The 27,525-nt window shown below is 35.5% G+C and overlaps 3 protein-coding genes across 4 annotated transcripts; 2 read left to right on the forward strand and 1 right to left on the reverse strand.

The window, feature by feature from the left end:
* The first annotated feature begins 84 nt into the window (after positions 1–84).
* Positions 85–1,806, forward strand: LOC121235589 (F-box protein At3g62230-like). Its single transcript, XM_041131928.1, has 3 exons — positions 85–1,011; positions 1,282–1,455; positions 1,546–1,806. Exons 1-3 carry the CDS (start codon positions 85–87, stop codon positions 1,804–1,806), a joined length of 1,362 nt encoding a protein of 453 aa, XP_040987862.1.
* Positions 1,807–2,494: 688 nt separating this feature from the next.
* Positions 2,495–4,906, reverse strand: LOC121236108 (septum-promoting GTP-binding protein 1). 2 transcript variants are annotated; one of them, XR_005934656.1, is made up of 7 exons: positions 4,361–4,906; positions 4,102–4,222; positions 3,898–3,994; positions 3,758–3,797; positions 3,527–3,623; positions 3,220–3,303; positions 2,875–2,935 (listed from the first exon to the last, which is right to left on the reverse strand). XR_005934656.1 is itself a non-coding variant. In XM_041132609.1 (6 exons), exons 1-6 carry the CDS (start codon positions 4,697–4,699, stop codon positions 2,771–2,773), a joined length of 846 nt encoding a protein of 281 aa, XP_040988543.1. In that variant the 5' UTR covers positions 4,700–4,898; the 3' UTR covers positions 2,495–2,770. The 2 variants fall into 2 exon arrangements, 1 of the variants encoding a protein (XP_040988543.1); XM_041132609.1 differs by lacking the exon at positions 3,527–3,623 and having other exon boundaries at positions 2,495–2,935; positions 4,361–4,898.
* Positions 4,907–9,184: 4,278 nt separating this feature from the next.
* LOC121234370 lies at positions 9,185–27,091 on the forward strand. Its single transcript, XM_041130294.1, is given in 15 exon segments — positions 9,185–9,333; positions 9,926–10,711; positions 10,714–11,056; positions 11,163–11,898; positions 12,440–12,935; positions 14,139–14,287; positions 14,364–17,768; positions 17,929–18,141; positions 19,492–19,695; positions 19,837–20,040; positions 21,837–21,995; positions 22,524–22,874; positions 25,069–25,498; positions 26,301–26,397; positions 26,861–27,091. Coding segments are annotated over 15 exon segments (7,812 nt in total). The 5' UTR covers positions 9,185–9,299; the 3' UTR covers positions 27,066–27,091.
* Positions 27,092–27,525: the final 434 nt, after the last annotated feature.

Genomic DNA, 27,525 nt, shown 5'->3' on the forward strand with positions numbered 1-27,525 from the left:
TTCTTCATTGCAACGTTTCACTGATACAAAATGGACCCAATTTATGGCTTTTCGAACAGCCCACGGCAAAACTATCCGGAAGTCATGGCCGGGAACTTGGACATGTTTTCAAGGTTGACCGACGAAATTCTCTTGATCATCATTTTTTTCTTGCCGTTCAAAGAAGCCGCCAGAACTTGCGTTCTATCCAAGCGTTGGCGCCATATATGGCGGGAAACAAAGAACATAGACTTTGATGAGAGGTTCTTTGTCGGAGTTGGTGAATCCCAGGAAAGACAAGAAACTCAGAGACAGATTTTCATAGATTTTGCAAGACAATGGATGAAGAACTATAAAAAAACTGGCATAGATAAGTTTCGGCTCTCATGCTTGAAGCCCGTAAATTTCCGTGAGGATGTCGAGCGCTGCATTGCATTTGCCATTAGCCATAATGTGAAGGTGTTGGACCTTGATTTTTCGGATCCAATATTATGGGAAGAAGATGACTTTGGCAATCATGAAGCTTTGTTTGATTTGCCCATGAATGTGTATGGACATGTTGTTCTGGAATCCCTGAAGTTGTTTTCTTGCAGTTTTCGGGTGTCTGACTTCATGAATCTCAAAGCACTGAAGCACGTATCTTTAGGTTGGCTTCAGTTGAAAGTGTCTTTTATTGAATCTTTGTTACTGAATTGTCCACTGCTGGAGAGTTTGAGCTTGACGAAATGTTGGAACTTAGAGCATCTGCGTATCAACGGACCAAATTTGCGGCTAAGAAGTCTAGTCATCGACAAATGCAATTTTCATAGAGATCATTGGTTTTACATAGAAGCGCCGAATTTACGGTTCTTGAAATATTCAGGGGTGGTGGGAATTTTTGACATAGAGATAAACCGGAACTACATGGAAGAGGCAGATCTGGATTTTGGACTTGAGTTCGAAGTTGATGAAGCTGTCGGTAATCTTCTTCATAAACTCCTAGAACAACTCTACCCCATCAGGGTTTTGACCGTTTGCAGTTACATGCTTCAGGTATATATATGATCTGTGTTATTTCTACATTTCCACACATCTATATTCGATTTCATTTTAACAATTTTTATATCATTGATCTAAGCATGATAGATGTACTCTTTTGGTTAAAGGTTAAACCCTAGGATCAGTTCTACTTGTGTGTGTTTCTCTCTAGGCATCATGAATTTTAGTAAAAAAAGTTCTCGGGATTTTGATTTTATAAGGAATGTGAAGACCATTTATGCTGCATCCCAAGTCTCTTTTGACCGTTTATGTTCACTATTTTAGGTTATTCCCCTTGGAGAAGAACCATTGCGTATGAGTTTTCCCTTGAACTTAAAGCACTTGATACTGAAAGCTGCTATGCACGAAAATGAATTATATGGAATCCGATTCTTCCTGAACAGTTGTCCTTATTTGGAGACTCTTACTATTGAAATAGGTCCTGGAAGAGTTTTTGATGTAAGTATCAATAAGAATTGCTTAATTACTTACTTTTTTTTCCTCGGAGTTATCTTACAAATAATCTCCATTTATTTTGGTTTGTTTTAGGATTATACGCCTCCATTTGAGTTGAACCCTGATAAATTCTGGACGCAGTGCCCCAAATTCGATTGCCTAGTTAGAAATCTTAAGGTGGTAGATATAAAAGGCTTCACAGGGACAAGACATGAAGTTTGCTTGCTTTGCTATCTAATCTTTTATGGGAGTGTCTTGGAATGCATTAATATCACTATTTGGAAGGAAGGAGGAGCTAATGGTGGAAATGTGGAAGTATACCAAAAAAAGAGCTCAAGGGTTGCAGAGTTTTAGAAAAGGCTCCCCAAATCTGCAGATATCAATCTATTGAATCACTGATACTTCTGCTGTTACTATTGACTACAAAAAATGGATAATCGAGCGGCTCTTACTAGCTATTGCATATAGGAATTTGTATGAACTTTGATAATATAACAGACACTGTTAATTTGTCCTTAAACTCAGTATAGTCATGGGTGTATAGGTATGAGTTCTTTGATTTACAGATTGTTTTATTGCTTTCAAGTGTCATTTGAGCAGGGTCTCCAATGTGTTGTTCTTGAATTTCCAACTACAGCCTAATGACTATATTTGGAATGTTTAATTGCAAATTGCACGAGTGCAAGGGAAAGAGAGTGGCTTATTTGACTGATTCTGGTCTAAATTCCACTGAAAAAAAGGAAATTGATTAAGGGATTAGCTTTATAATTGCCAAAAAGTAGTTGCTGTTTTTACTAATCTGGCACATTGCAATGGTGTCGTGTAGAGTTTTCTACAGTCTAATAAAACTATAACACTCGAGGTTTTTTCATATTTCACAAGAAATGTTCTGCTTGTTTTTTATGCAGAAAAGTGTGTTTGTGCTCTTCCATTTCCAGGTGGTAATTGCATCGTCTCATTCATACTTAAAAGTGCTATTGGTATTGTATTATGGACCGCACCCTGAAAAATATGAAGTCCACTGAGGGTAAAGAAATCAAAAGATATAAAATTCTCAGATCTTTGCTATTTCTTTGCTTGTGAAAACATCCTGCTACAACCACTATTCACACCCCTCCCTCCTTTCATTGTAAAACTAGTAATTAGAAATTTAGAAGTTAAAAAAAAAAAAAAACTAAAAAATGGAAAAGAAAAAATGACAAACCATGAAATGGACAAGTACTAGGTGGTGAGCCCTGGGGTCAATCAGCGGGGATTAAGACATTTGATTGTAGTTTTCTTTTCAGCTTTGTACATGTGGATCAGTGCAGAACACGCCTTAGAAGTCGATGATTGGCTCTCCGATGGTCAGATTCCGCTCTACCTTCCATGGCAAGTTAAAGAGCTTGGCCATGACAAATTTGAAAATCTTATTCACATTTATGTTGTGAGTTGCACTTGAGAAGAAAAGGGTCGCCTTCATAGCCCTTGCATATGCCCTGGCCTGTATACACAGAAATCAAACTTGTTAAGCGGCCAAGTCACATGAGAGAAAGGCATAATCTTTAGCAAAAGTCCTGATTTATCTAAAGTTTTCTTTACATTTTAATCCAACTTTAATTAGCATGTGGCCCCCCTGTGCTTATTTCTAACGCGGAGAGAGAAAAGAAGATTGACAAAGGAAGACTTCTATGTCTGCAGAATTTTCCTAGTCATTGTTCATCTTTATAAGAAAGAGAAACACTTTGGTCAATATAGTTACAAACATTGGGGTGTTTGCTTAGTTACCTGAGTCACGATTGTCCACTGCAAATCCGGAGGAAGTCTAACAAAATCATCAAATTTTGTTCCTATTAGAATGGGAATTGCAGTCTGCATATGAAGAAATATGGAAAAAAAAATAAATAAAAATAAAAATATTAGATATAAAATCGTCCATTCATATCAGTTCTTAATCATGAACTTTGGGGCTCCACTCACTCTAAGAAATCATAAGCACTCATTTTGCAGTTCAAGCACCAAATACATTGAAGGTGAAGATGTTTTGTGGGGAATATGAATTTGACATTTCTGTGTAAAAGAGCAATTATTGTACCTTAATATCATGTCTTTTATCTCTTTCCTTAAACAGACACTACTTTATTCTTAAAAAATGTCAATTATAATTTATTGTCATAAAACAGAACTGATGCCTGCATCATCATCAGCATTAATGGAGTCACTGTCTTTATAATTCAGAGACTTTTTCCGTGTGCAAAGGCACTCGCATCAACATTTAATAACTGATGTGAACTATTTATCCAGAATTAATATGATTAATTATTACCTGATTCCACTTTCTTGCTTGACTATACCATCCGATAACACTGAAAATGCACAAAAATGAACAAGTTTTTTCATGAACATGAATACAACAGCTATTCGGATCTACTTTTCACCCAAAAGAAAAGAGAATTATAAGCACACCTATTTAGTGTACTCCGACTAGTAAGATCGAACATGAACAAAATTGCTACTGCATCTTTACAAGCGATTGGAACTTGGTCGTGTGATCCGGGGTCACCTGCATCCAAATAAATATGGAAGAATATTAAGGCCGGAAAAGTTGATTTGATCCGCAAATAAGGCTCTGGAATCAGCAAGAACGGAATCAAACAAGATTAAACATACCTCCCACATCCCAAATGTTTAGTGAAATCCGGGCACCTTGAACAGATAAAGTCTTGTCCATCAAATTTAATCCTGCCATCTGCAAGCTGCTCTTTTCCTGCTCATCTCCTACGTATTTTATCTTCGAAAAGGGAAAACAAATCATGAAGAAAAAGAAAAAAGCTGTTTAGGTTGTGTGACATGTATGAAAGCAGAAATTAATCACCATCAAAGAACCAGAAAATCATGGGACTTGTCGCGAAATACTAAATCTACTCACCACAAAGCTTGTTTTTCCAATCTGGCCATCACCCAAAAGACTGATCTTCAAGGTCACCAAATCTGAATCCGTCTCATACCCACCACAAGACATGGAGGATTCATCGAATCCCAAACCCGCCTCTATTGCCTCCGGCGGAGGAAACGAACCTCGGCGAGACAAGCGCCGGTACTGGCTTGCCTTTCCCGTGGAACAGACAAGAATCCTATCCCAAATGAATCGAAAGAACTGCCGGATAAACGAAACCCTTTGGAGTACGCTCCACCGGATGTTGATGTGAACAACTTTCCGGCAAAGTTGTGACATATTTCTAGCTGCTTCGTGAACAAACTTGGCCATCAAGACGGCTGCCGAACTTGTAATTGTATTCTCATTGTATCTGCGTTGGTTTTGGTACGTTTGGTCTTATTAACCAATTAACAGCGAACATACGGAGGTGACTGTGTTATAGGAAGACAGTTGACCGGTATTTTCTTTTTTGTATTTTTTCTTTTTGATTTCGATTCCCAAACAGTCCACGTTGCCGGCACATTTGAAATGGAAACTACGAAGAAGGGGGCATTTTGGTCTGCTGGCTACCAAAACCTCGGATAAGGGGTATCTTTTGGTCTGAGGCGTGTTTAGATAAGAAGTGTGTAATGCTTATAAGAATATGGAATTTTCTACTTTCTAAAGGGATATTAATATAGCATATTTGATATTATTTTGGCCCACACGAGAGAATGTATTAAGATAAATATAAATAATTAAATATCTCGTCTTCATAATTCCTCTCAACTCATCTCATCTCATTTTATCTAATCATTACAAATTTATCAAATTCTCATATAATATAAAATAAACAATTCAATTTTTTTAAATTTTAAAAAAATATATTCTAACAATATTTTATTTAACTTTTAACTAAGACATTATTTTAACAATATATTAATAATCTCAACTCATCTCATATCTTCTGTGAAAATAGAGGCGTAACTCTACAATTGTTTTATCGTTAAGAGAGAGTTTGACCTACATATAAAATGATTGTTATTATATAAAATAAATAATAAAATTCATATATTCTCATCAATAATATCCATCATTTATAAACTGGAACAAATATTTGTGTGGTGAAGCCAACACGATAACAGTGATAATATAGTTAACTGCTAGCATGAATGATGAGATCAAAACATTTAAAAAAAGTGAACATCCCATTGGTGGATCTAGATCAAGTGAATTTTTTGCCCTTTCGGAATAAAAGGCAAAAGCTGCAAAAACACTTGAACAAAATCACACATTCCCATCTTTAGTTTGGCTCTTTTTCCATTAAAAATATATATATCATAGCAAAAGAAAGAGAAAGGCATAAAAAATAGGTTCTTTGATTGATTGGTTTATGTATAAATCTTCAGCTTCACTCATCCTATATGCTTTTTCTAATGGTCACTTCTTATCTACTTCACCCGCTTATGACATTATATTATTAGTTATTATCAATTATAAAATTAAGAAAAATTCTATTCATCATCATTACACATTACTTTTTTTTTTCTCTTACCAAGTGTGGTATATAAATGATGAGTCGAAAAATTCAATTAATTTAAAAATAATAAAACAACAAAAAAAAAAAAAAAAAAAAGTGGTGTGTAAGGATGATGAATAGCAAAACTCTAAATTTAATGGATTACATGAACTCACGTCAGTTTATAAATTTATTTTTATGAAATCTTTTTATGATTGTAGTACTTTTCTTTTATTGAAAGATAAATGTTTTAGTTATAAAAATAATTTTACAAAAATAAATTTAGAAACTAAAGTTTTTTTATAAGGAAACTGACGTATTTTGATGTGATACACCAAATTATAAAAATATCTTTACTATAAAATAAATCTAAAATGTGTTTTATTATACTCCATTGAGGAAAAAAAAAAAACTTGCGAATCCGTTTTTAACGCATTGAATTTATCAACAAGGTGGATTATAATATTCTATGATGATAAAAAAAAAAAAACATTGATATTTTAATATACTTTTGTCATCGGTTGGTTCGTTTCAGTTTAGGTGCCCCAATAAATAAATAAATATATATATATATATATATATATATATATATATATCTTACATCAATACGTTGGCGTTTTATTGCTCCTTGATTATTATTATTATTTATTTTTCTTACTTGAGTTGAAAACTATGCCCTGCCCTGATCGTTAGGTATTTCTTTCTGTATTTGGTGGCGGTAGGACCCTAGGGAGGTCCAATATTGGAACACCTGGACCGAACGATCTGATTATCATAGAGTGGCTATTTTGTTTGTTGTACGTGTTGGTAATGCTTCTGGGTTGGGTTGGTATGAAAACTCAGTCCAAACGTTAAAGAATGCTGCTAATTAACCTTATCAACATCTAAATAATCATCATTCTGCACATAATTTAGTCCACCTTGTTGTTTAAAAATAGAAGACAAGTGATACACTCGTAAAGAATACGATTTCATTAAAGTAAATTTACAAACGTGACTCTATATGATACATTAGATATATCTATTTTATAATAAAAATAACTTTATAATCTAATATATCATATTAAATCATATCAATTTTTAATTTTACTTTTATAAAATATTTTTGTGGTTAAAGAATTTCGTTTAAGGATATTGTGTAAATAAGTCTCTTTCAACCGATCAAAATTTGAACACCTTGATACAACTCTATTCGCATACAATTAATGAGTAATACTATATACAATCGTATGATATACAAGTTATTCACATTTATTTTGAAAAAAAATAGAGTTCACCATTAAAGAAATAATTTTATTTTCACGTAAGTTCCATATTTATTAAACTTATTTAAAGGAAGTGTGCGAACTTGCATGTCTAATGACTATAATTATAATTTCTCATAATTATTACTACTATTATTCCATCAATATTATTAGAGTTTGGTTCGTAGTAAAAAAGAAAAATGCTTCAATTATAAAGAAATTTTATAAACTGATATATACAATATGTTAAATTGTAAAGCATATCTAATATATCATACGTAACTATTTCAATTTATAGATTTACTTATTTAGAATCTCTTCATATCCTTACTTTAATATTTGTTTTATAATTTAAAGAATAATTGGAACCCACCTCATTAAAAAACAAACAAGTGGGAAGAGAATTGTGTTGGGATGAAATTACATAAAGACCACGTCTAATCATGAACTATAAATTAGGAGAATGATATTTTAATGCATAGATTCGAACACCATCATCGTAGACAGGTTTAATAATATTGTCAATTAAATCTTGGTGCCACGTTGATTTCGTTAATGCGATTTGTCGACACATCAAATGAGACTGAATTGAAATTTAATTCAAATGATGGGCCCTTCTGTCTTAATTCGAATTTAAATATATATATATATATATATATTTTGTAAGTACAAAGTACCCCGAACGTCAAGTTTGTATGGCCCAAAAATCGTCAAATAAAGTCAAATTGGACTTTAATGTTTGAGCTTTTATTGAATTTGGAAAGCAACCACCGGCGAAAATAGGAAGAGGAATTAATCAAGTTATTGGATGCTACGAATGACCTCGTAGCTTTTGTATGTATCCAAGTTGGATTTTGCTGTTGGCATTACAGTTAACAACATATTTCTTGACCCTTCCTAACTTTAAAATAGAAAGATAAATATTACGTTTTAAAAAATATTTATAAGATTAACGTAATTTCATATCATACGCTAGATCTGACTTTATAAAATGAGATAGTATATTAAGTCATATTAGTATATGTGTTTACTTTTATGAAACTCTTTTGTGCTAAAATATTTAAAAAATAAAAACTATCTTATTTTTTTAATGTAAGAAAAATCTATTGATTAAATCACTTCAATAAGCTTTGCAAGGATAAGGATTTTAAAAAATTAAATAGATAAAAATTTTATTTTCAAAATTTTTATATTGAGTTTATTTATTTCTCGACAGAAAAATCTAGATATCTAATATAAAAGTTTAAAGTGTTTAATGATCAAGATTTCCATAATTTTATGATAATCTACAAACCTCAACATTAAAAAATATGTTTAATGAATCAATTAACGAGCTTTTAAATAAAAAAAAATCTTTTAACTAGTAAAAGAAAAGGCTAAATCCGTTAAATTTAGGAAAGTGGAAGTAATGTTCTTGCTTGTCCACTGAAGTGATGTCCACATGGTTATGGGTATAGGACCCATGAGGCCCAAAAAAGACGACCACAAGGCCCAAACGTCTTATAGCCGAAAGAATCCTACTATTTCCAGAGGAGAATAAATACGAGCACGAAGTCGTTAATTTGTACGCAAGAGTTGGCCTCGGCCACGACGGCCAGGCCTTATGCGCATGGTGCAGGGTACAGTCGCCGTACAGGATTTCGATTTTTTAATTTTAAAAAATGTTATATATAGTCGTAGAGTACGAAAATATTATATAAATATTTTAAAAAAGAGTTAAATTTATTATTAAAAAATTAACTTTTTTTCATATTAATTTTATATTTACTCATTTTTTTTTAAAAAAATTATGTGACGTTTGCGTACTAATTAAGTATATGTAACGTTACTTTTATTCCTTCAACAAATTCGCCTTTTTTTGTCTTTTTTTTTTGGGCTCCCGTGTATCTTTGCACGCAGACTGCTCGTTTAGATGACAAATAGAACTGTTGCTCCTGTTATTTATTTGTTCTCAACTCTAGCTCAATTGACAGCCTTGGGTAATAAAACATGTGGTTATAAATTGGGCTGAGCTTCGTTTTGGGCTGTCATTTATGGGTCTACTGGTCTGCTTATAAAATAGAAGTGGGCTTTGGGTAATTAACAGACCCCCAAAACCCTTGTCCGTCCTGTTTGCGTCCTTAAACCCTACTTTCCCGAGTCTCCGGTACAAACGTTCATCAAAGGAAAGCTCTGTCTGAACTCTTCAATGGAGGAACCGAGCTCAGCTTCGAAAGATCAAGGTACACATCTACATATACCACTCCTCGAGTTTTTGTCTCTCCAATTTCGGGTCCCGGGAAAAAACTTTTGTAATAAACTAAGAAATCTCTTCAAAAACTGCCCAATTCAACATAAAATGCTCTGAACTTGGCCGTTTGGAGGATTTTTTTTGGGAGATGAGATATCTAGAAATTCTCATATCGGGACTTATACTGGGAAGTGATTGGGTTAAGGGGTTATGAAATTTCTTGGATATTAGTGAATGTCAATGTGCAACGTGTCAATTATCATCATATTTATGTTTTTTTTTTTTTTTTTTTTTTTTCTCGTTCATTCATATATTTAGTTTTAACTCTATCATTTTAAAACTGAGGATATGTCTCCCTTTGAGGCTCATCTGAATGGGAGGTTAAGTACGCCGATGTTTGTTCTTCCTAATTTTCTAAGCAACTAAACATAACATATGGTTTAATTTATAGGAGTTATTTCTTTCAGGTTTCAATGTGAAACTATAAGCTGAATGAGACTTATGTAAAGTAAATATTGATTGTGATTGGAATTGCAGGAAACTGTAGCAATATTTTTTATTTTATGTTTGTATTTCAATTGCAGTCATTGTAGATGATGATGATGATTATAGTGAGGTTGAACGAGCAGATCCCAGGTTTGAAGTCAAATTGAACCACGAAGCTAAACTTAAAGAAATATTGCATATGATTAATTCGATTGAAAAAAAACTATGCTCAGATGGTGTAAAGGAGTTCATTAAGTTACTAAAAGGTAACACTGGAGGTGAATTGCTCCGTCTATATATAAGGGCTTCTTCTAACTGCTCGGAGCTTCTAGATGCTTGGAAACTTCAACGGGGGAAGCCCGGATTGTCATATATATTGTCACTGGTATCTACTATTCTGGGTCATCCTGATGGGATGTACAATCCAAATGATGCGGAAAGAATAGCTGTTAGTAGGGTTCTTGACAAGTTTGCAAAACTTGTCATGGAAGAATACATGATAGATGTTTATAAGGAACTGAATAGTACAGAAGTGAAGCACCAAACTGCTGCACTGTTGCTAATGGCTTCAATTGTCCGGCGTAGGCCAGGATTGGCCTCCGAGTTTGCAAAGAAATTCGACTTCAAACTCAAGGCATTTTCCAAGCTTTCTGTATATAAAAAGAACCAAAATGAGAAGAGAATGAAGCAGTCATCGAGGAAGGCTTTTGTTGGCTTTGCAATGTCATTTTTGGAGGTGGGGAGGCCAGGATTGTTGAGATGGGTGCTGCAGCAGAAGGAAATGTATTCTGGCGTCCTTCGTGGTCTTGGGGATGACGACGACGAGACTATTATTTATGTTTTGTCCACATTACGTGATAGGGTTCTTGTGGAAGAGTCCTTGGTGCCCCTGGTCTTAGAAGTGTTCTTTTTGGGAGTGTTACCTTGGAACAATTAGTCAGCATTTCTGGAAGAGAAACGGATGGACCTGCTGCAGAGTTGTCGTACCATATTCTTGTCCTTGTTTGCTCTGATCCTTGTAATGGTTTAATGCCAGATTTGAAGAGACACCCAAGTCCATTGAAAGGTAATCCGAAACGACTTGTTGAACTCATGAAAAAGCTAAAAGCAACTGAGATTGGCTATCACAGAGACTTGCTTTTGGCTATTGTTAGTGGGAGTCCCTCTTTTGGTTCAGCATACATGGAAGAGTTTCCTTACAACCTTGAAGATTTTGCATCACCAACCTGGTCAGTTTCCTTATACAATTGCATGTCTAAATGATCTCTCATCATGTGTTTCATTATTTTTTTTTTCTGTATTTGTTTATTTGCAAGGTGACTGAAGCATTTGCAGGTTCTCTACTGTTTCTCTGGCTGCAAACTTGGTTTCCTCAGTGGGCACTGGCCATCCTTTTGGTTTCCTCGATTCTAGGTCTCATAATCCCCCTTTGTTTGATGATGAGCGTGTGCAGAGTATCTTGAAATGCTTGTTTCCTCGTCCATTCAGCCGGTCAGTAATTAATAAGGGGTTGCTTCACTCAAACCTTGTTGTGAAGCATGGAACTCTAAAGCTTCTTTTGGAGGCACTGAAGTTGCTGGACTCCTTCATTGGTGCATTGAACCATGGTTCTTATTTAAGTGATCAAATGATGCAAGGTTGGGCATCTCTCAAGCAAGAAATTCAGAATGAAGTCCGAACCTTGCTCCCTGATCCTCAAGTTTTACTGACTCTACTTTCATCTCTGACTCGCCACTCCAAAACTCATGGGTCTTGTCTGAAGAGAACGGCATATTCAGAAAATTTTACTGAACGTAGCGGCAATAAACTAAAAAAGCTGAAAAACTTTGGGAACAAGGACACAGATATCATTGTAAGTGGAATAGGTTCTACTCCGGGCGTTGCTTTGACTGGAGACAGTGAAAGAGTTGTTGGTTCAGTTGCAGGAGATGAGACTGACAGTGGTAAGGATCTTATGGTTGTTATTGCTGAAATTTGGGATTTAGGCCGACACTCCATGCCTCTGATTACATTGGAGGATACAGGGATTTTCTTTCAATCTAAGCTGCTTGATGCTCTTAAAATTTATATTGTAAGTTTCGTATTCTTTGTTCCCTCTAAATAATTTGGCCTTTAGAATGTGGTTTGCTAGCTTAACTTCGCTGGAAATGTAGTGCTTTTGACGAACCGTCTTTTTTGTTTCTTATCAAAAAATTCCCCCCCCCCCCCCCCCCCCCCTTAGAAGCGCTTAGAATTAGAAAACTTTTATGCTTTTGACTATCATGTAAACTTTTATGTGTCTGTAGCAGAAGTTAAAATCACCCTGCAGCACCAGATGGATACTTATTAGTTTTGTATATCATTCATCGTTAGCCCTCCTGATTTTTTTTTTTTTTTTTTATCGGTAAAAGTAAGATTTTATTGATAGTAAATGACATAGCCCAAGTACACAATACACAAGCAGTATACATAGGCCACCTGAAAAATAAATGGGTGTTATGTGAACTCATCAAGGGTCAAGGAATTTATCAAGGGACAACTGCAAGTGTTGCATTTTCTATGATTGACTTCTACAGGTAATTAGAAAGCTTAGTATAATATTCTTACAATGGCTTCTAAATTTTCTTGTGCAGCGGACAGCACCTACTGCATTGGAAGGTTCATTCGATTTTTTTATAGGTCTCCTCAATAATCCTTTAGCAATGCCAATTAATCTGCAGTACTCCCTCTTGTCTCTGCTAACAGAATACATTGGATTCTCTCCGAGCAGGGGTATTCCCATTAGAACCCCTCCACAGATGTACAAGCATCTTCAATCATTTATTAACTTGTTCATTTTTTCGCCAATCACTGATATAAAGGATCTATCACATGGTTTGGCACAAGCAGCTATGTTTAGTACTGGCGCGTTTGACAAAAACCTAGATGAAATTGGAGCATGGTTCTTATTTTTACCTAGTTATGACAGAGGAAAATCATCTTTTAAGGTCCCAGAGGTTGAACTATTGCAGAGCTTGTCTCCTGTTGTTATCTCATTTTTATGTGATGCCATTTCTACCACCGGGAATAATTTGTTCAAGCATTGGGATATTGTTAAGCATTATACATACCATTTGAAAGGTGTTAAAGGTAATTGGTGAGCATATGCTTCCTACCTGTTCAATTGCATTTCCTTATTGAAAAAAAAAAGTTCAATCACATTTCATTAATCATATCTGTATGCCTTATTTTTGGGCTGTGTGGTTATTATGTGTTAATGCTCTTCCCTCTCTTCTGCATCATATATCTAATTGCTTATGAAGTCTGAGGTGTTCATTGTGGCTGTGGCATGATAACAACTTCAAATGATCAGTACTTTAGGATAACTTTAAGAGGTGCTTCTTCTATAAAAGAAAAACATAGAAAACAGTGTAGGAGGTCAGGATGGTAACAATTTAATAAGATGTTGACAGAGACACATACAATCTTTATGCTTTGAATTATGCATCAATAACCTTTTTTTTTTTTTTTTCTTTTAGCATTTGATCACTAACCGTTATAGTTTAAATAAATCTCTTATAACTCTCTGTTTTATCAGATACTTTCTACTTTGCTCTTGATATTAAATTTATCCACTGATTGCATGAGTGATGCTAATTTTCTTTGGAAATGGTGTTGAGTCGTTCTACTAAGGTCTGCTTTATTTTTCACAAGCCTCTAGGTGATGAGTGGCTGGTTTGTTTTATATTTCCCGAGCCTGTAGAGTGCTAACTTTTTGCCTTGGCTTGGGACTGTTGGTGGAAATCAAATGTTATTTCTGGTTGTCAACTCGTCTAGACTCTTTTTTTTTTTTTTTTTGTTTTTTGTTTTACTATTGTGTGGAACACTATGTTTTATTTTTAATTCTCAAACATGGGGTTTCTCCACTCTTCCCTGAATAGGATAGCGATTGTGCTTCATCTGTATATAAACACAAATATGCCTTTCCTCAGTTAAACTTCATACTAATATAGTCATGTCTTTCACACAAACCATATAGTATGTCATTGCGAGGCTTAAGGTTGTTATTCACTTTACTCTAACCATAATGTGGCCTGGAAGCTCACATCAATTAAATTGGAAATGATCTGCTTGAAGGAAATATTTTGCTATGAACTTATTGACTGTTTTACTTTTGCTGACTACTTTGCTATTCATCGAATTTCCAGATTATCCTACCCTTTGAAAAGAAAGTAAGAAGAGGAGGATAAAGTCTTGTTGTTAATTGATGTTCTTTCTGTCCTTTTATGAAATAAATGATAAATGGTGGGTTTTTTCCCTTTTTAATTTTTCACCCCACTTTTCTGGCAGAAGTATCACCTACTTTCAGTCCTCTTGCTGTATGTGTCTTGCAGAAGTGTCTAAGGTTGCTAACTTCTGAATCGGGAAGCTTTACATTGCCTGAGAAGTCAATCATATCCTTATATGTATGCAATACATTAAAATATCTCTTACAAACTCAGGTAAACATCTTGTCTTTTACCTTTGTAACTGCCTTCTGTTTCTGCATAATCTAATTAAAGGAATGAATTATGATAGGTAGATGCAGGATTGTTTTCTGCGTTGGTTGAATCAGTCTTGTCTGAGAGACTTGGTGACCGCTGCTGTGCAGTTGATGATTCTCGGGATTTCTTCTCTGAGTGGAGACCATTGAAGAACTTACTTCTCTTTTCACAGAGCATTTCACATCAACAAACTTCTTGCATTTTTTCCACTGATAAAAAGGCTCCACCCGTTGATAGTTCTTTTGCGAGCACACTTGATGAAATTAAAAGACTTGTAAGGAGTGGGGATGTTGGTAATATGGCTGGCGTAACCAAAGCATTTTCTTCCTCAATTATTTGTACCTCACCTGATGTGATATTGATAAATTTTCCATCAGTTATGACCATTTCATGTTACCTTTGTGGAGTTCCTACGTCAATTTTATTATCAAAATTCTTTCTTGAACAAAGCTTCCTTACCAGTGTTTCTAAGTTATGGCCTGACATGTTCTTTCCTGGTCTGGAAGTGGCTTTATCTACTGTTCATTGTAAGGACAGTGAGGATGATGCCTGTGGAAATCCATGTCGTTCTTTGGACTTTCAGATGGTGGGTTATGATGGAGAATTTGGTGAAAGTGAATCTGCTGCTGCATTTGGTTTCTTTTTGAAGCAATTACCTTTCGATGTGCTATTTCCTGCTATAATGAACATTGAAGGTCCTTACTCATTGGAGCCCTTGAAAATGCAAGACCTGCTGCTGGCGAAGTTGTCTGACTCTACAGCTGATTGCCACCATATTTCTTATCTTCGGCTTGTGCTATTTTGGATCCATCAGATAAAATTATCTTACAAGAGTAAACCATTAATTGAACTCCAACAACTTGCGGACATTTGCTTTAATCTCGCTGAGAACTTGTTAGCTCAACTATTGATTTTAAAAACTGATTCTGATTCTTCCAGAAATTTTGGGTTTCCTTTCTCAAGACAAGATATTCAAGAAGTGGCTGAATCCATCTTTTGTCATCCTGCTGTGGTAGCATCATTATCCTGTCCTCTTGATTGTAAAGAAGACTTAGGGAATATAAACGTAGCTGAAACTTTGGATATGCTGATTTGTTTATCCAGGCAGACAGTCCATAAATTGGATCATTGTATCTTGAGTATTTTGACGACAACTTCCGAGTATTTGTTGACTCTATGCAGTGACCAAAATTTTGTATCAAAAGCTGGAAAAAGTGCCAATAAGCAGCTTGTGAGGGCTTTTAATGCCTTGGTGCAAAGGCTATTTCTGGAAGCCAGGGACAAGTTTGATCTGTGCATTCGTACTAAAGATATGATACCTTTTCTTCCAACATTTTATTGTCTACATGCTCTGATACGTTTTATATCCCCATTTGAACTTCTTGAATTCGTGCAGTGGATGTTTAATAGCATTGACATGTATGACTTGACAGTTTGGAAATCTTCCAAAACTTCTGCTCTTGCTGTTGGATTTTGTATTGCTGCCGGTGCCTTCAAAAACCTGTCTTCTTATTTGGAGCATCCAATTACAAGGAGGGTATCACTCAATGTGTTGTGGGGAATAGAAGAAGAGAATATCAATATCGACCTCATTGAGGAGATCTATATTAAGGTGGTTAATTTTGCCATGCATTCTGAATCCAATTTTGCAGATACATGTTTGCTTGAAGCTGTTAATGCTGGTAGCAGACAGAAACACAATGAACAACAGAGTATCCATCCATTAAGTTTGATAGTCTCAAGGGCTATAATGATAACTCCTGTGGAAATGCTTTCTCATTGCATTTACAGGACCAGCAAGACAAAAGCTAAATTACTGTTTCTTCTTATTGAGACTAGCTCCTTACATTTGTCACTTTTTGGTCACTTATTTCTGGATATCGTGAACAAAGTTTTGCATGAGGGCATCATGACGGAAGAAAGCTGTGGCCTTGCCCTTTCTGATGAGGACTTTATCATTCTTCTGCCTGCTGCTATGTCATACTTGAACGCAATATTTATGAAATTTGGAAAGCAGTGCCAGAGGCATGTTGAAAACATGGATTCTTTGTATTCAAGAATTCTTTGGAATGGTTTCCTTCACTGGAAGAGCTTTGTCTCTGGAAATGTATTTGATGAAGAATATGGTGAGTTCTTGCCGTCATCTACCCAAGAACTTCTCAGTCTTGTGGATGTCAGTCTTCTTGGAAAATCTATTCATATGTTGCAGTATCACTTTGCCTATGGTGGAGTTTCAATGAAAATGAAAAGGCGATTGAAACTATTTGATAAACTTTTCCCACATTCTACTGCACAAGATGAGCTGTTAGACTGGGTTATTGGTGAGATGGATTCTCGTTCACTAAACCAGTCATTAAACCATATGAACAGAGTTATTGCAAAGTTATCTCTTTGCAGGATTTTGTTATTTCCAAAAAATAATCAGATGCAGTCTCTGCAAAAGGAAGCAGGTCGGAACTTGAAGGAAGGTTCTTTGGAAATGGGATCAAATTCAGATGCATCAAGAATGCGGTTTATAAATATTTTGGTGAATATTTGGCAATGGATTGTTAAGAAATTGCCTATACTCTCTGATAGTTGTGCAAAGGAAAAGAGCACAAACAGTTCTACGCTATGCAGATATTTGGAAGTCTTCATTTTGGAAAATATTTTTGAATTAAGCAAAGAGATGCATGATGATCTTGTCCGATTGCAATCTGTTCCCTTCCTAGAACAATTGATGAGATCGGCACTTCTATATAGGTTTGAGGATCCCACAACTCTGAAAGCACTGCGACATATCCTAACTTCGCTGTGTGATGGAGAGTTTTCACGTGTCCCTTATCTGCAGCTGCTGGTTGCCCACTCTCAGTTTGCTCCTACTCTTCATTCACTCTCCAAATCATCTGGTTCTTCTCCTGTTGGTGCATTTTTAAGGCCTATGTCCAGTATTCTGAGATCACTTGTTATCCCTTCTACTAAACACAATGCAGTTAGTGGCAAGTGTGATGTGTTTTCAAGACAGTTGGAAGTTATTAAATTGCTCCGCAGACTCTTTCCGGACAAGGCTCAATTTGGTTTTGATTCTGGAAAAGATTTTGGTATAAATTTTAGAGAGTTGCATTTACTGCTTTTGTCTTCTTATGGTGCAACACTCAGCGAAGTCGACTTGATGATATATGGTCTGATGCATGATATTGAGTCTGTAAATGGATCAGACTTTGTGAATGCTACTGAAACAGATCACCTATGGGGAAGTTCTGCTTTAAAAGTGAAAAAAGAACGGGATGTGGAGCGGGATATGTGTTCAGATATCATGACTGATACTGAAGGAGTTGGGGAACGTCGGAAAAGTCAATTTAGAGAAAATCTTTCAATTGACCCCAAAATATGTGCGTCGACAGTGCTATATTTTCCCTATGATGCTATTGCACTTGATGAACCATTATCCTTGAACAAGGTTCGGACAAGTTATTTTAGGGATATATTTTTTTGATAAGTATTTTAGGGATATATTGAGTGATTCATGTTTTACTTTTTACTTTTTATAGTTACCATTTTTTAATTACTCCTGAGCTTATCCTAATTCTCACCTGATGATGTCATTGAATTTTATGCAGGCACATCCTCCTGTTGTTGGAAAAATTGAACGTTACGATCCTTTTTTCATCTTGCACTTTTCAGTTCATAGTCTGTCATTGGGCTATATTGAACCGATGGAGTTTGCTGGTTTAGGCTTGCTTGCAGTTGCATTTGTTAGCATATCTTCATCAGATGACAGGATAAGAAAATTGGGTTATGAGACTCTTGGGATCTTTAAGTGTGCATTGGAGGTGATGTTATGTTTTTTTATAGCTTGTTTTCAGAACATGTTTTATATGCACGTATATGTATGCTTGTGTTGCCGAAGTTTCAGTGTCAGCAATTTTCTTATGGTGTGTCGCATAGCTGAAAAGCATTCCTTCATATAGGCTGCGTTTGGATGTTGAGTTGAGTTGAGCTCTTTATGAATAGTAGTGAGTTGAGATGGTGAAGTGAGTTTTGTGGGGTCCACCTAATATGAGTTTAAATGTGTTTGAATGTTAAGATGAGTTTAGATGTATTTCTGGGAAGCTGAAAAAGGTTGTGGGTCCTGCGTGTAAAGAAGTGTTGAATTGAAAAAGGTTGGGTCCCACGTGTAAAAAGGTTTTGAGTTGAGATGAGTTTAATAATTTGAGAGTTGAGTGTTTGGATGTTAGTCTCAGCTTAAAATTAGACTGAACTGAGCTTATCCCAACTGAGTCTATCAACCAAATGGGGCCATAGTGTTGTCATTGTGAAACTGTTTAAGACAAGCACACTTGTCCCTTAGTCCCCAACGAAAATATAAAGTAGTAGATATAAATTTTGGGAAAATGATTCAAGGTTGTTCCCAAGTGGCGGCAGTGTGGAAGATGATCCCATTGTGCATCATGTGGTGTATTTGGTCGGAAAGGAATGAGCATTGTTTTGAAGACAAGGAGCACACAATGGCGGAGCTGCAGAATTTCTTGTACACACTTTAATGCTTTGGTTTTCAGCTATTGTACTAAATGGGAACAATGTGCATGACTTTTTGTCTTTAATTTACCGTTCAATGTATTTAGGTGTTTTTTTGTATACCTCCTGTGTACACAGGCTATGCCTATTTCATTCTTATTTATAAAATTTATCTATTGCTTAAAAAAAAAAAAAAAAAAGGGAAAAGTGCACTTTACACCTTCAAACTATCAGGAATGTTGCACTTTGCACTCCAAACTACATAAATCAAAACATTGTACCCTCAAATGACCAAAAATTTACACTTTACACCCTCATTCAATTATGTGTCACAATCTTGACAGTTTGATCTTAACGGAGGGTGAAAAGTGTCAATATGTTTTTGTTTTAAGGTGCAATGTTTTTGTTTTTGTAGTTTAGGGTGTAATGTGCAAAACTCTTGATATTTTAAGGGTGCAAAGTGTATTTATCCCAATAAAAATGAGTAGGTATACTTGGTTTTGGTGTAGAACAATGTAATGCTGTTATGGTCATATTTTTATAACCTGCATCTACCTCAGACCTTTGAGAAATCTTCTTGATTTGTACAATGGTGGATTGTTTTCCGTTCTGCATCACATTTTTGTTGAAGTTATTTTAACAAAAATGCACGCTTTTATATGCAGAAATTTCAAAAGAGGAAGGATGTAATGCAACTCCGGCTTCTGTTGACTTATGTGCAAAATGGTGTTGAAGAACCATGGCAGAAAATCCCTTCTGTTATTGCTCTTTTTGCTGCAGAATCATCTTTTATATTGTTGGACCCTTCGCATGATCACTATACAGATATAAGTAAGCTTTTGATGCAGTCTTCTAGGGTAAATATGAAGGTAGATGTTTCGTGACCCATGCATATATCTCAATTTCAATTTTCTAATTCACCGATTTATGTTATATTAGTTTATTTGTCTTATAATTGTTGCTTTCTTGCTTATCAAAATATTGTTGCTTATTTTCTATTCTATCTGCAGGGTATACCATTGTTTCAGAAATTTTTCTGGAGTAGCTCTGTTAATTTCAAAGCAGAAAGGTTGTGGATACTGCGCTTACTGTATGCAGGCCTGAACATGGATGATGATGCACAAATATATATCAGAAACTCGATTATTGAGACGTTGTTTAGTTTTTATGTCTGTCCTCTTTCAGATAACAATTCAAAGGCACTGATTCTTCAGGTAATCAACATGCCCATTTGTCTTTTCTGGTTTATTACTTTACCTCACTGTACTGTGTCAACTCCTGGCTATTTTGTTTTGCATATTTTTCTGAAAGTTCTGGAAATTTCTTTCTTGACATAATCTGTTTTTTAGTTCCCTTCAATAAAATTTTATGGTTCATCAAAGCTTCATGGAGTTGTTAGGCTTTTTTGTTTTGCTTATATTTTTGTTTTTGTTTTTCCCATTGGATGCTAGATTCGGGTCAACATGTAGAGTTGTGTGGAATTTTTATTTGAAATTGATTCAGTATGAGAGTAGAATTTTAGAATGATAATTTTGAGGAAAGTTTTTTCTTCAAAATGCAGGGGCGTTATATATATTAAGGAAGAGAAATGTCATCTTCCTTGTGCTATCTTAGTGGAGAGATGTGTCTTGCCCTTGTCTCAGTCTTTTTCCATTGTTTGTCATCCACGAATTGGATATAACCGAAAAAACCAATGTGGTCTCCCCCTGTATTAACAAGTGGAGAGTGAGGTTATGAGCTCAAAATTCACTGGTTGCACGTGTAATATACTGACAAAAGAGAAATCTTTTGCCTATTTAGATCTCTTGTAGGACTAGATCTAAAATAAATTAACAGACATAGCTTGGTCTGCATGCATATATCCATCTTAGATCAGTTGAGCATACTTGTTTCTTTTCCCCATGTAATAATTTTATTTTTTTTATAGGTAATAATAGAATTTATTCCAAGTAAATAGCCATAGGCTACGTAATAATTTTATATTAGTCGTTTGATACTCGTTTCCTGTTTACAAGTTGCTCTCTTCATGATCCTGATGTTAAAAAAATGCATTTTGAGATGGTAGAATGGCAAGACATTTAAGAATGGAGTTGTAGTAATTACTAACAGCATCACCATCCTTATTATCTTCCTCATCCTTTAGTTTTGGTGTGTAAGAATAAGTACATGGAATTGAAAGATACTAATTTGTATTAGATGAAGAAAACTTGTTAATGACAGTTTGGACATCTGCAACAAAAACTAGCAATTGGTGTGCACTGGATTGTAGGAGTGACTTCTTTGAGGTTGTAAATGTTGTAACGATTGGAGAAAACAAAGGAGAAAAGGGGTATAGAAGCTTTGGAGAATCCCTTTTCTTGTGGAATTCGAGAAAGAAAAAATTGTGCTTTCTCTTGTATATACCATGAACTTTGACATGCCCTTTGCGGTTATCATATAATTGCTTTTACATTATAAAAAAATTCAAGAAAAAAATTGTTCTCAAATGTAATGGAATGACAAAATAGGTTCCATGCATCGAGTTGGCTAGAGAACTGTGATCTGTAACTGAGTTGAAATCTTGATCCATTATAGAGATGTTAACATGAAAGTTAGGGCTGGAAATTCATGTAGTCGTCTTTGGTTCAGATCATGTTAAGTTGGGTTTGTATCGCATATGAGTCAACCCTAACTTGACCCATTTAATTAAAGAAGTCAAATTCCTCAACCTTAGCCATTCGTGTTGGTCTGAGTCAGCTTCAAGAATTGTGACGAAAATTGCCAGCTCCGAAAGTCATGTGTCAGGTTGGGGTCATGTCAAATCGAGTCTGGGTTGTATACCAGTTAATCCTAACCTGACTCCTTTTATTAAACAAGTAAGACCCATCAACCCTAATGTGTTAATTTTGTGTTGGATTCGTGGATTGTATCACAATTTGACAGTCCTAATCGAAGTTGGGTACGAGCTCGACCTTTCAACATGGGATTTTACAACTGACAATTCTAATATTTCTTCTTATTTGCACTGCAGATAGTGAAGAAGTCTGTCAAATTGCATAAGATGGCTCGTTATGTAGTTCAACACTGTGGTTTGTTTTCATGGTTATCATCTATTCTCTCATTCTCCAGTGATAAGCTCTTTGAAGACAAAGAAAGTTTTTTCTTAATGCAATTGCATGTCGTATTGGAGGTAATGTACTCATTTCCACTAGGGCTAAACAGTTTTCACTTATTTTTCTTTTATTTTTTCCCCATTTGATATCTGCAAATGCTGATGACCTCATGATGATTTAGTCCATTGTTCTACCTTATGGTGAAGAAAGGAGATGTTATTCACTTAAAATTTTTCTCTGCTCATAAGATGTCACGTATATTTGTATATCTTTTTACCTATAAAATAATGTTCTATTTTCGTGTTCATTTTGTCCCAATGTTGTCAACTTGAATGTTATTGAAGTTTGTTTACGTTATTTTTATCATCATGATGATCAAGAACCTCATTTTTCGTGATGATATGCTGAGATGTGATTGTTTTACAATATAATTGTAATATTTCCATGTTTACGTCATAGAGCACTCCTAACAGCTCAGCTGCTCAATGAACCACAATGAAACACAACTGTTTTGTCTTGTTGCTCAATCAATAATATGTCACTAGTAAATGTACATAGCAGTTTTCTGTTTCTTTCTCAATTAACTTTTCTCTTGTTTGAATTAGGTGGTCATCGATGCTATCTCATCCAGAAACATTACTGAGTGGTTGCACAAAGATGCCCTTGAGCAGCTCATAGAACTTTCTTTGCATCTGTACAAATTCGTAATTGGTGGGTCAACATTCATAGAGGAAAATGTGGCATTGCTTGATCCATTTCTGCAAATAATTATATCAACTCTGAAGATATCGCAGAAGAGGAAAATATACCAGCCCCATTTTACCATATCAGTTGAGGGTTTATATCAAATATATGAGGCTGTTAATGTATATAATTATGCCTGCTCTTGCCCTTGTGCAGAGGCTGGGCTAAGAGCTATACTTATGGGTACACCTGCAGTTGCTATTTTCCACATGGTATCTCTCTCTCTCTCTCTCTCTCTCTCTCTCTCTCACAACCCCCCCCCCCGCGGGCGGGTGCATCAGTATTGTATCCACATTATGCCCTCCAATAGCTTAAAATTGTAACTTCAAATAAAAACAATAGGATCTAGTGATTGCAATATTTCCCACTTAATTTTTTCTGGAGAGCCCTTAATGGGTCACTGACGCAGTACTGCCTTGTCCTTAATACTAAGGGGCTGTCTTGCTGAAAGGTGGCAAGCATCTGGACAGAGATGGCTTGGAGAAAGTAAATGTGAGGTTGTGGTTGATAGAATGAGGAGAAAGGATCCTACTTTTGTAGGCTTACCGCTTACGCAGAGAAATGCTGACAAAATAGACTGGCAGGTTTTTGTAGACTTAACCTGATTTAAGATAGTATGTGCCAATGGATGTAACTTCTATTAGAGAAGCCCAGGATTTAGAGTTGGAGATGTTCTCTATTGTTTTTCAACAAGTTGTATTCGTTTTCTTGGTAAGTGAAAGAAGTTTTATTAATATGATTGAAAAATAGGCGTAACCCAAGTACATAGGATGTATACAAGAGATAACACCTTCTCAAGAACTAGAAATATATACAAGAAAATCATGAAAGCAGAGTCTGTAGCGATTGCACATAACCATGAATTATCAATTAACAAGTTGTATTCTTTCAAGTAGTGAAGATGTGATGATGACCAGATAGTTGGATCCTATCCAAATGATGAATATTTGAGGTTAAATCTTTCTTCAATGCACCCCCCCCCCCCCCCCCCCCCCCCAACACACACACGATCGAATGTTGCTTTCATCATTTGGTTGCCAGCCTTAGGAACCATCTTTTTTTATTTATTATTTTTATTTATTTTTATTTGCACTGGATGTCTAGGACAGAGTCTTGACTAATCTCGGGGGTGCACAAGCCCTCAGCAAGGAATTTACAGCAAGTGCACCTCGGCTAATTCAAGGGAAAATTCCCTCAGTCCGATGGCCCCAAGAGTGTGAATGCGGAGTTTCGACGTACAGTTTATATGGTTCGCCCTAGGACCACAACGCCACCTCTCGAGGTTGCCATGGGAAAGATCTGAACGACAGATAATCCTGGAAAGAAAATATATTGTCGAAATAGATTGGTGCTTTATGTGTATCTAGAATGAGGAAAACAGTGATCACCTTCTGCTACAGCATGAGGTCGTTAGGGATCCATGGGTGGTGATATTTGGCACTTTTGTGATTGAGTGGGTTATGCCCAGTGAGAGGTGGAGATATTAGCACGTTGGCAGAATCCCCATGAAGGTCATAGAAATTTAGAAGTTTGAAGGATGGTCCTCCTGTGTTTAATGTGGTGTATTTGGCTAGAATGCAAAATTCAAGCTTTCAAAGATCAAAAGAGGATGGTGACAAAATTAGAAGCTATTGTACTCAGCACCCTATATGCTTGGATGGCTGCTCACTTTGGCTTCCAATTCTCTGGCTTTTTAGACTTTTAAAGATTTTTGCTCTCTCTTCATCCTTGCTTGTTGGGTGTTTCCTTTTGTAGACTTCCTATGTACTTGGATTGCACCCCTCTACGCTCTTTAATAAAATTGCAGTACTTATTTAAAAATAACAAAATAAGCTGCTTGTAGTTGTTTCATTCTGAAGTAGATCAAACCTGAGTCTTTCTTAGATTTTGAAGCATTTTATACTTGCCTAGTGAGGAGGGAAACAATAATTCTATGCATCCTGCTTTTCAAAATTGATATTTTACTGACAATCTCCAATATAAGCTGCTGGACAGCATCCAGGTAGTCTGTTAAAGCTAGCTAGATTTGTAGGTTTGCCCCTTTTGTGGCTGGCCAAACTTAAGGAATCAATAGTGCGCTGTCCCTATGTTCCTTGCACATTATTCTCTGGCTTTTGTTTCCAAAATTAGAGTTTTTCGTTTGTCCTCCTAGGGGTCCATCTATTCTCATTATTGGATGCTTAGGCTAGGGTGTAAGTAAACATTTTTTTTTTATAAGTAAAGGGCATAAGTAAACATCTTCCATTGGGGTTGTCGAGTATGTCCTTTCATACTTTTTGATGACCAACTTGAGTAACTTATTTTGGCATTTAAGATGTTTATATTTATTGTATTACCATGGAAAATCAGTTTTTGCCCTTTTGGTTTGACTATATTCCAAAATCTTGTTTTTGTATGTTTTGGCAGGGTCGGGAAAAGCTTTCAAGTTTTCTTATGTGGGCAATTTCTACTGCTTCAAAAGCAGACTCACAAATGCCTCAGCTTAAAGAATCTCATCCCCGTTTCACAATTTCTTCAGAGGAAGAGATCTACGAGGAATCTTTGAGATCAAAACTTTTACGTTGGCTAACTGCTGCTGTAATTCTAGGGAAGCTTTCTTTGAAATCTAATGATCTGGACCCTGAATTATCAAATCGGTTAAAATTGGGAACACTGCAATCTTTATGGGATCTTATTGGAAATGCACGTGATGAAAGAATCCAAAATAGATTTGGCTGTGAGAATTTATTAGGTGCTGTGATTTTCTACCTCCAACAGCATCTTGGCATTAATTGCAGAGTTCTCCCATCAGTTATATCCGCACTTAGTCTTCTTTTTTATGCCTCCAGTTTTGCAGGTAAGATATTCTAAACTTGGTTTTAGCTATTTGGCATTCTTGGTTTAGGTGCCAGAGTAGTGGATTTTGGAATCAATTTGTGTGTTTGACTAGGAGTCTAAACTTTGAATATGGTCTTGGGTATTCTACTTCAGCCACTATACTTCACCAAGCAGGGAATCTTAGAAATTGATTAGAAATTTTGAACTCACTTATCGAAAGCACTTATCAAAAACAATTTTAAACTGGCCCTACACCATTGTTTCAGTGGACATTAATTTTGACCTGACGCTTGTTTGGTCTAAATAGCCGGCGTACTGGCGTACTTTTGATGGATATAAATTATTTGTGACAATCAATATTGAGAATGTGATGTTATAATAAATGTCCTTTTGTTAAATAGACTGTGGATCTGTGATGAAGAATACCCTGCTATAAACAGCCAATGTTTTCAGGTTTCCTAGGCCTAGCCAATCCCTTGTAACTGGAATGGGGCTGAGTAGGGGTACAATGAAATGTCTACATGAACATATACGTTACACTTGGTATTACTTAGAGTGGAAGAATGGTGTGACTTTTTTATTTTGAGATTGTTTATTTGAATTATGTCTTTTTAGAGGGATTGAGAAATTCATTGTCAAAAATTAAGCCCGTGCAATGTTTTAATTACCTACAGTTCTGGCCTTCCTCCCAAAAATATATTTTTTTTATAGTGACTGGATGAGATTGTACAAATTATATGTTTATGCAAATATTATTTATTTTTTGTTTGATACTTTTGGTAAAGTGATCGTTTGCTGAGTTTAATTTCATATATTTGTAGAACCCAGATCGGATATCTTCCTTGGTAACAAAACTCTTGTGGCATCACCGTGTTTGAAGATACGTTATCCCGCTGAAGCAAATCCTTCCTGGAGATGGTAATATATCGTGCCCTCCATCCTTTTCCTTTTTCACTCCTTAGTTTTTTGTTACGGCCACAAGATTTGGAACAGAAAGGTGTTCTATAGTTGTAAAGAAGATTCAGAATCAAAAAGAAACAAAGTTTTTCACAGGGGTTGCAGCTGCTAAATGGCATTATTGCGGTCGGAGCTGACGGAAGAACCAAACTGATGATAATTTGCTTTCAAAGAAAGCTGATCTTATGTAAAAATTTGGCCTGACTTTGTTTTTGTTGAATCCTTGATGAAGAATTAGAAAGAGTTCAGTTAACCAGTCACACAAATAGTTGGTATTGTTTATTCACAGTAGATGTTTTGCTCAAGATTTCATGAAATATCGACAAGCCTGGATTCCATCTCTTGCTTTTATGCAGAAGATTGCTTTTATAACATTTATCTCGCTCATCGATCTATAATCTGAACCTGCACGTTCAATATGCAGGTCATATTACCAGCCATGGAAGGATCTTTCATTGGAGCTCACTGACTTGCAGAAGATGGATGAACTCCATGCTTGTCAAACGCTTTTGGTCATTTTTGCAAACGCGTTGAGAAAGAAACCATCAGATTTGCAGGTTTTATCATCTCAAGATATGGAGTCATCTGGTGTGTATGAGTGGGAAAGAAGTATCATAAAAGAGACGTAATTTTTAGATTTTTTTTTTTTTTTTTTTTTTTTTTTTTTTTTTTTTTTTTTTTTTTTTTGATTCCAACCTTTGTTCATGAATATGAGAGGTTATGGAATCAAAATTTTGTCCAGAGAGATTACTTGAACCCCATGATTCTCCATATAAATGTATATTTTTGAGTTTAATAAACTTGGATTTATGGCAAATTCCTCAGTATTTATCATCAAACTGAGCAGTTCATCCTCAGCTCAGCTTCGATAAAAAAAATATATATATATAAAATAAATACCAAATAATTGTGAAAAAAAAAAGAAAGATAGAAAGTGCCTAAATTTCAATGTCACAATTTTTTGATATTTAGATATTTTTCTAAAGGAAAATGCCAGAAGAAAAAAACAGTGAATAATGAGACTTTAAAATGTTTTTCACATTAATGAATGGAAACAAACTGATTATCATACGGTAGCTATTTTGTTTG

The sequence above is a fragment of the Juglans microcarpa x Juglans regia genome, chromosome 6D (assembly GCF_004785595.1).
Source record: "Juglans microcarpa x Juglans regia isolate MS1-56 chromosome 6D, Jm3101_v1.0, whole genome shotgun sequence".
Lineage (NCBI taxonomy): Eukaryota > Viridiplantae > Streptophyta > Magnoliopsida > Fagales > Juglandaceae > Juglans > Juglans microcarpa x Juglans regia.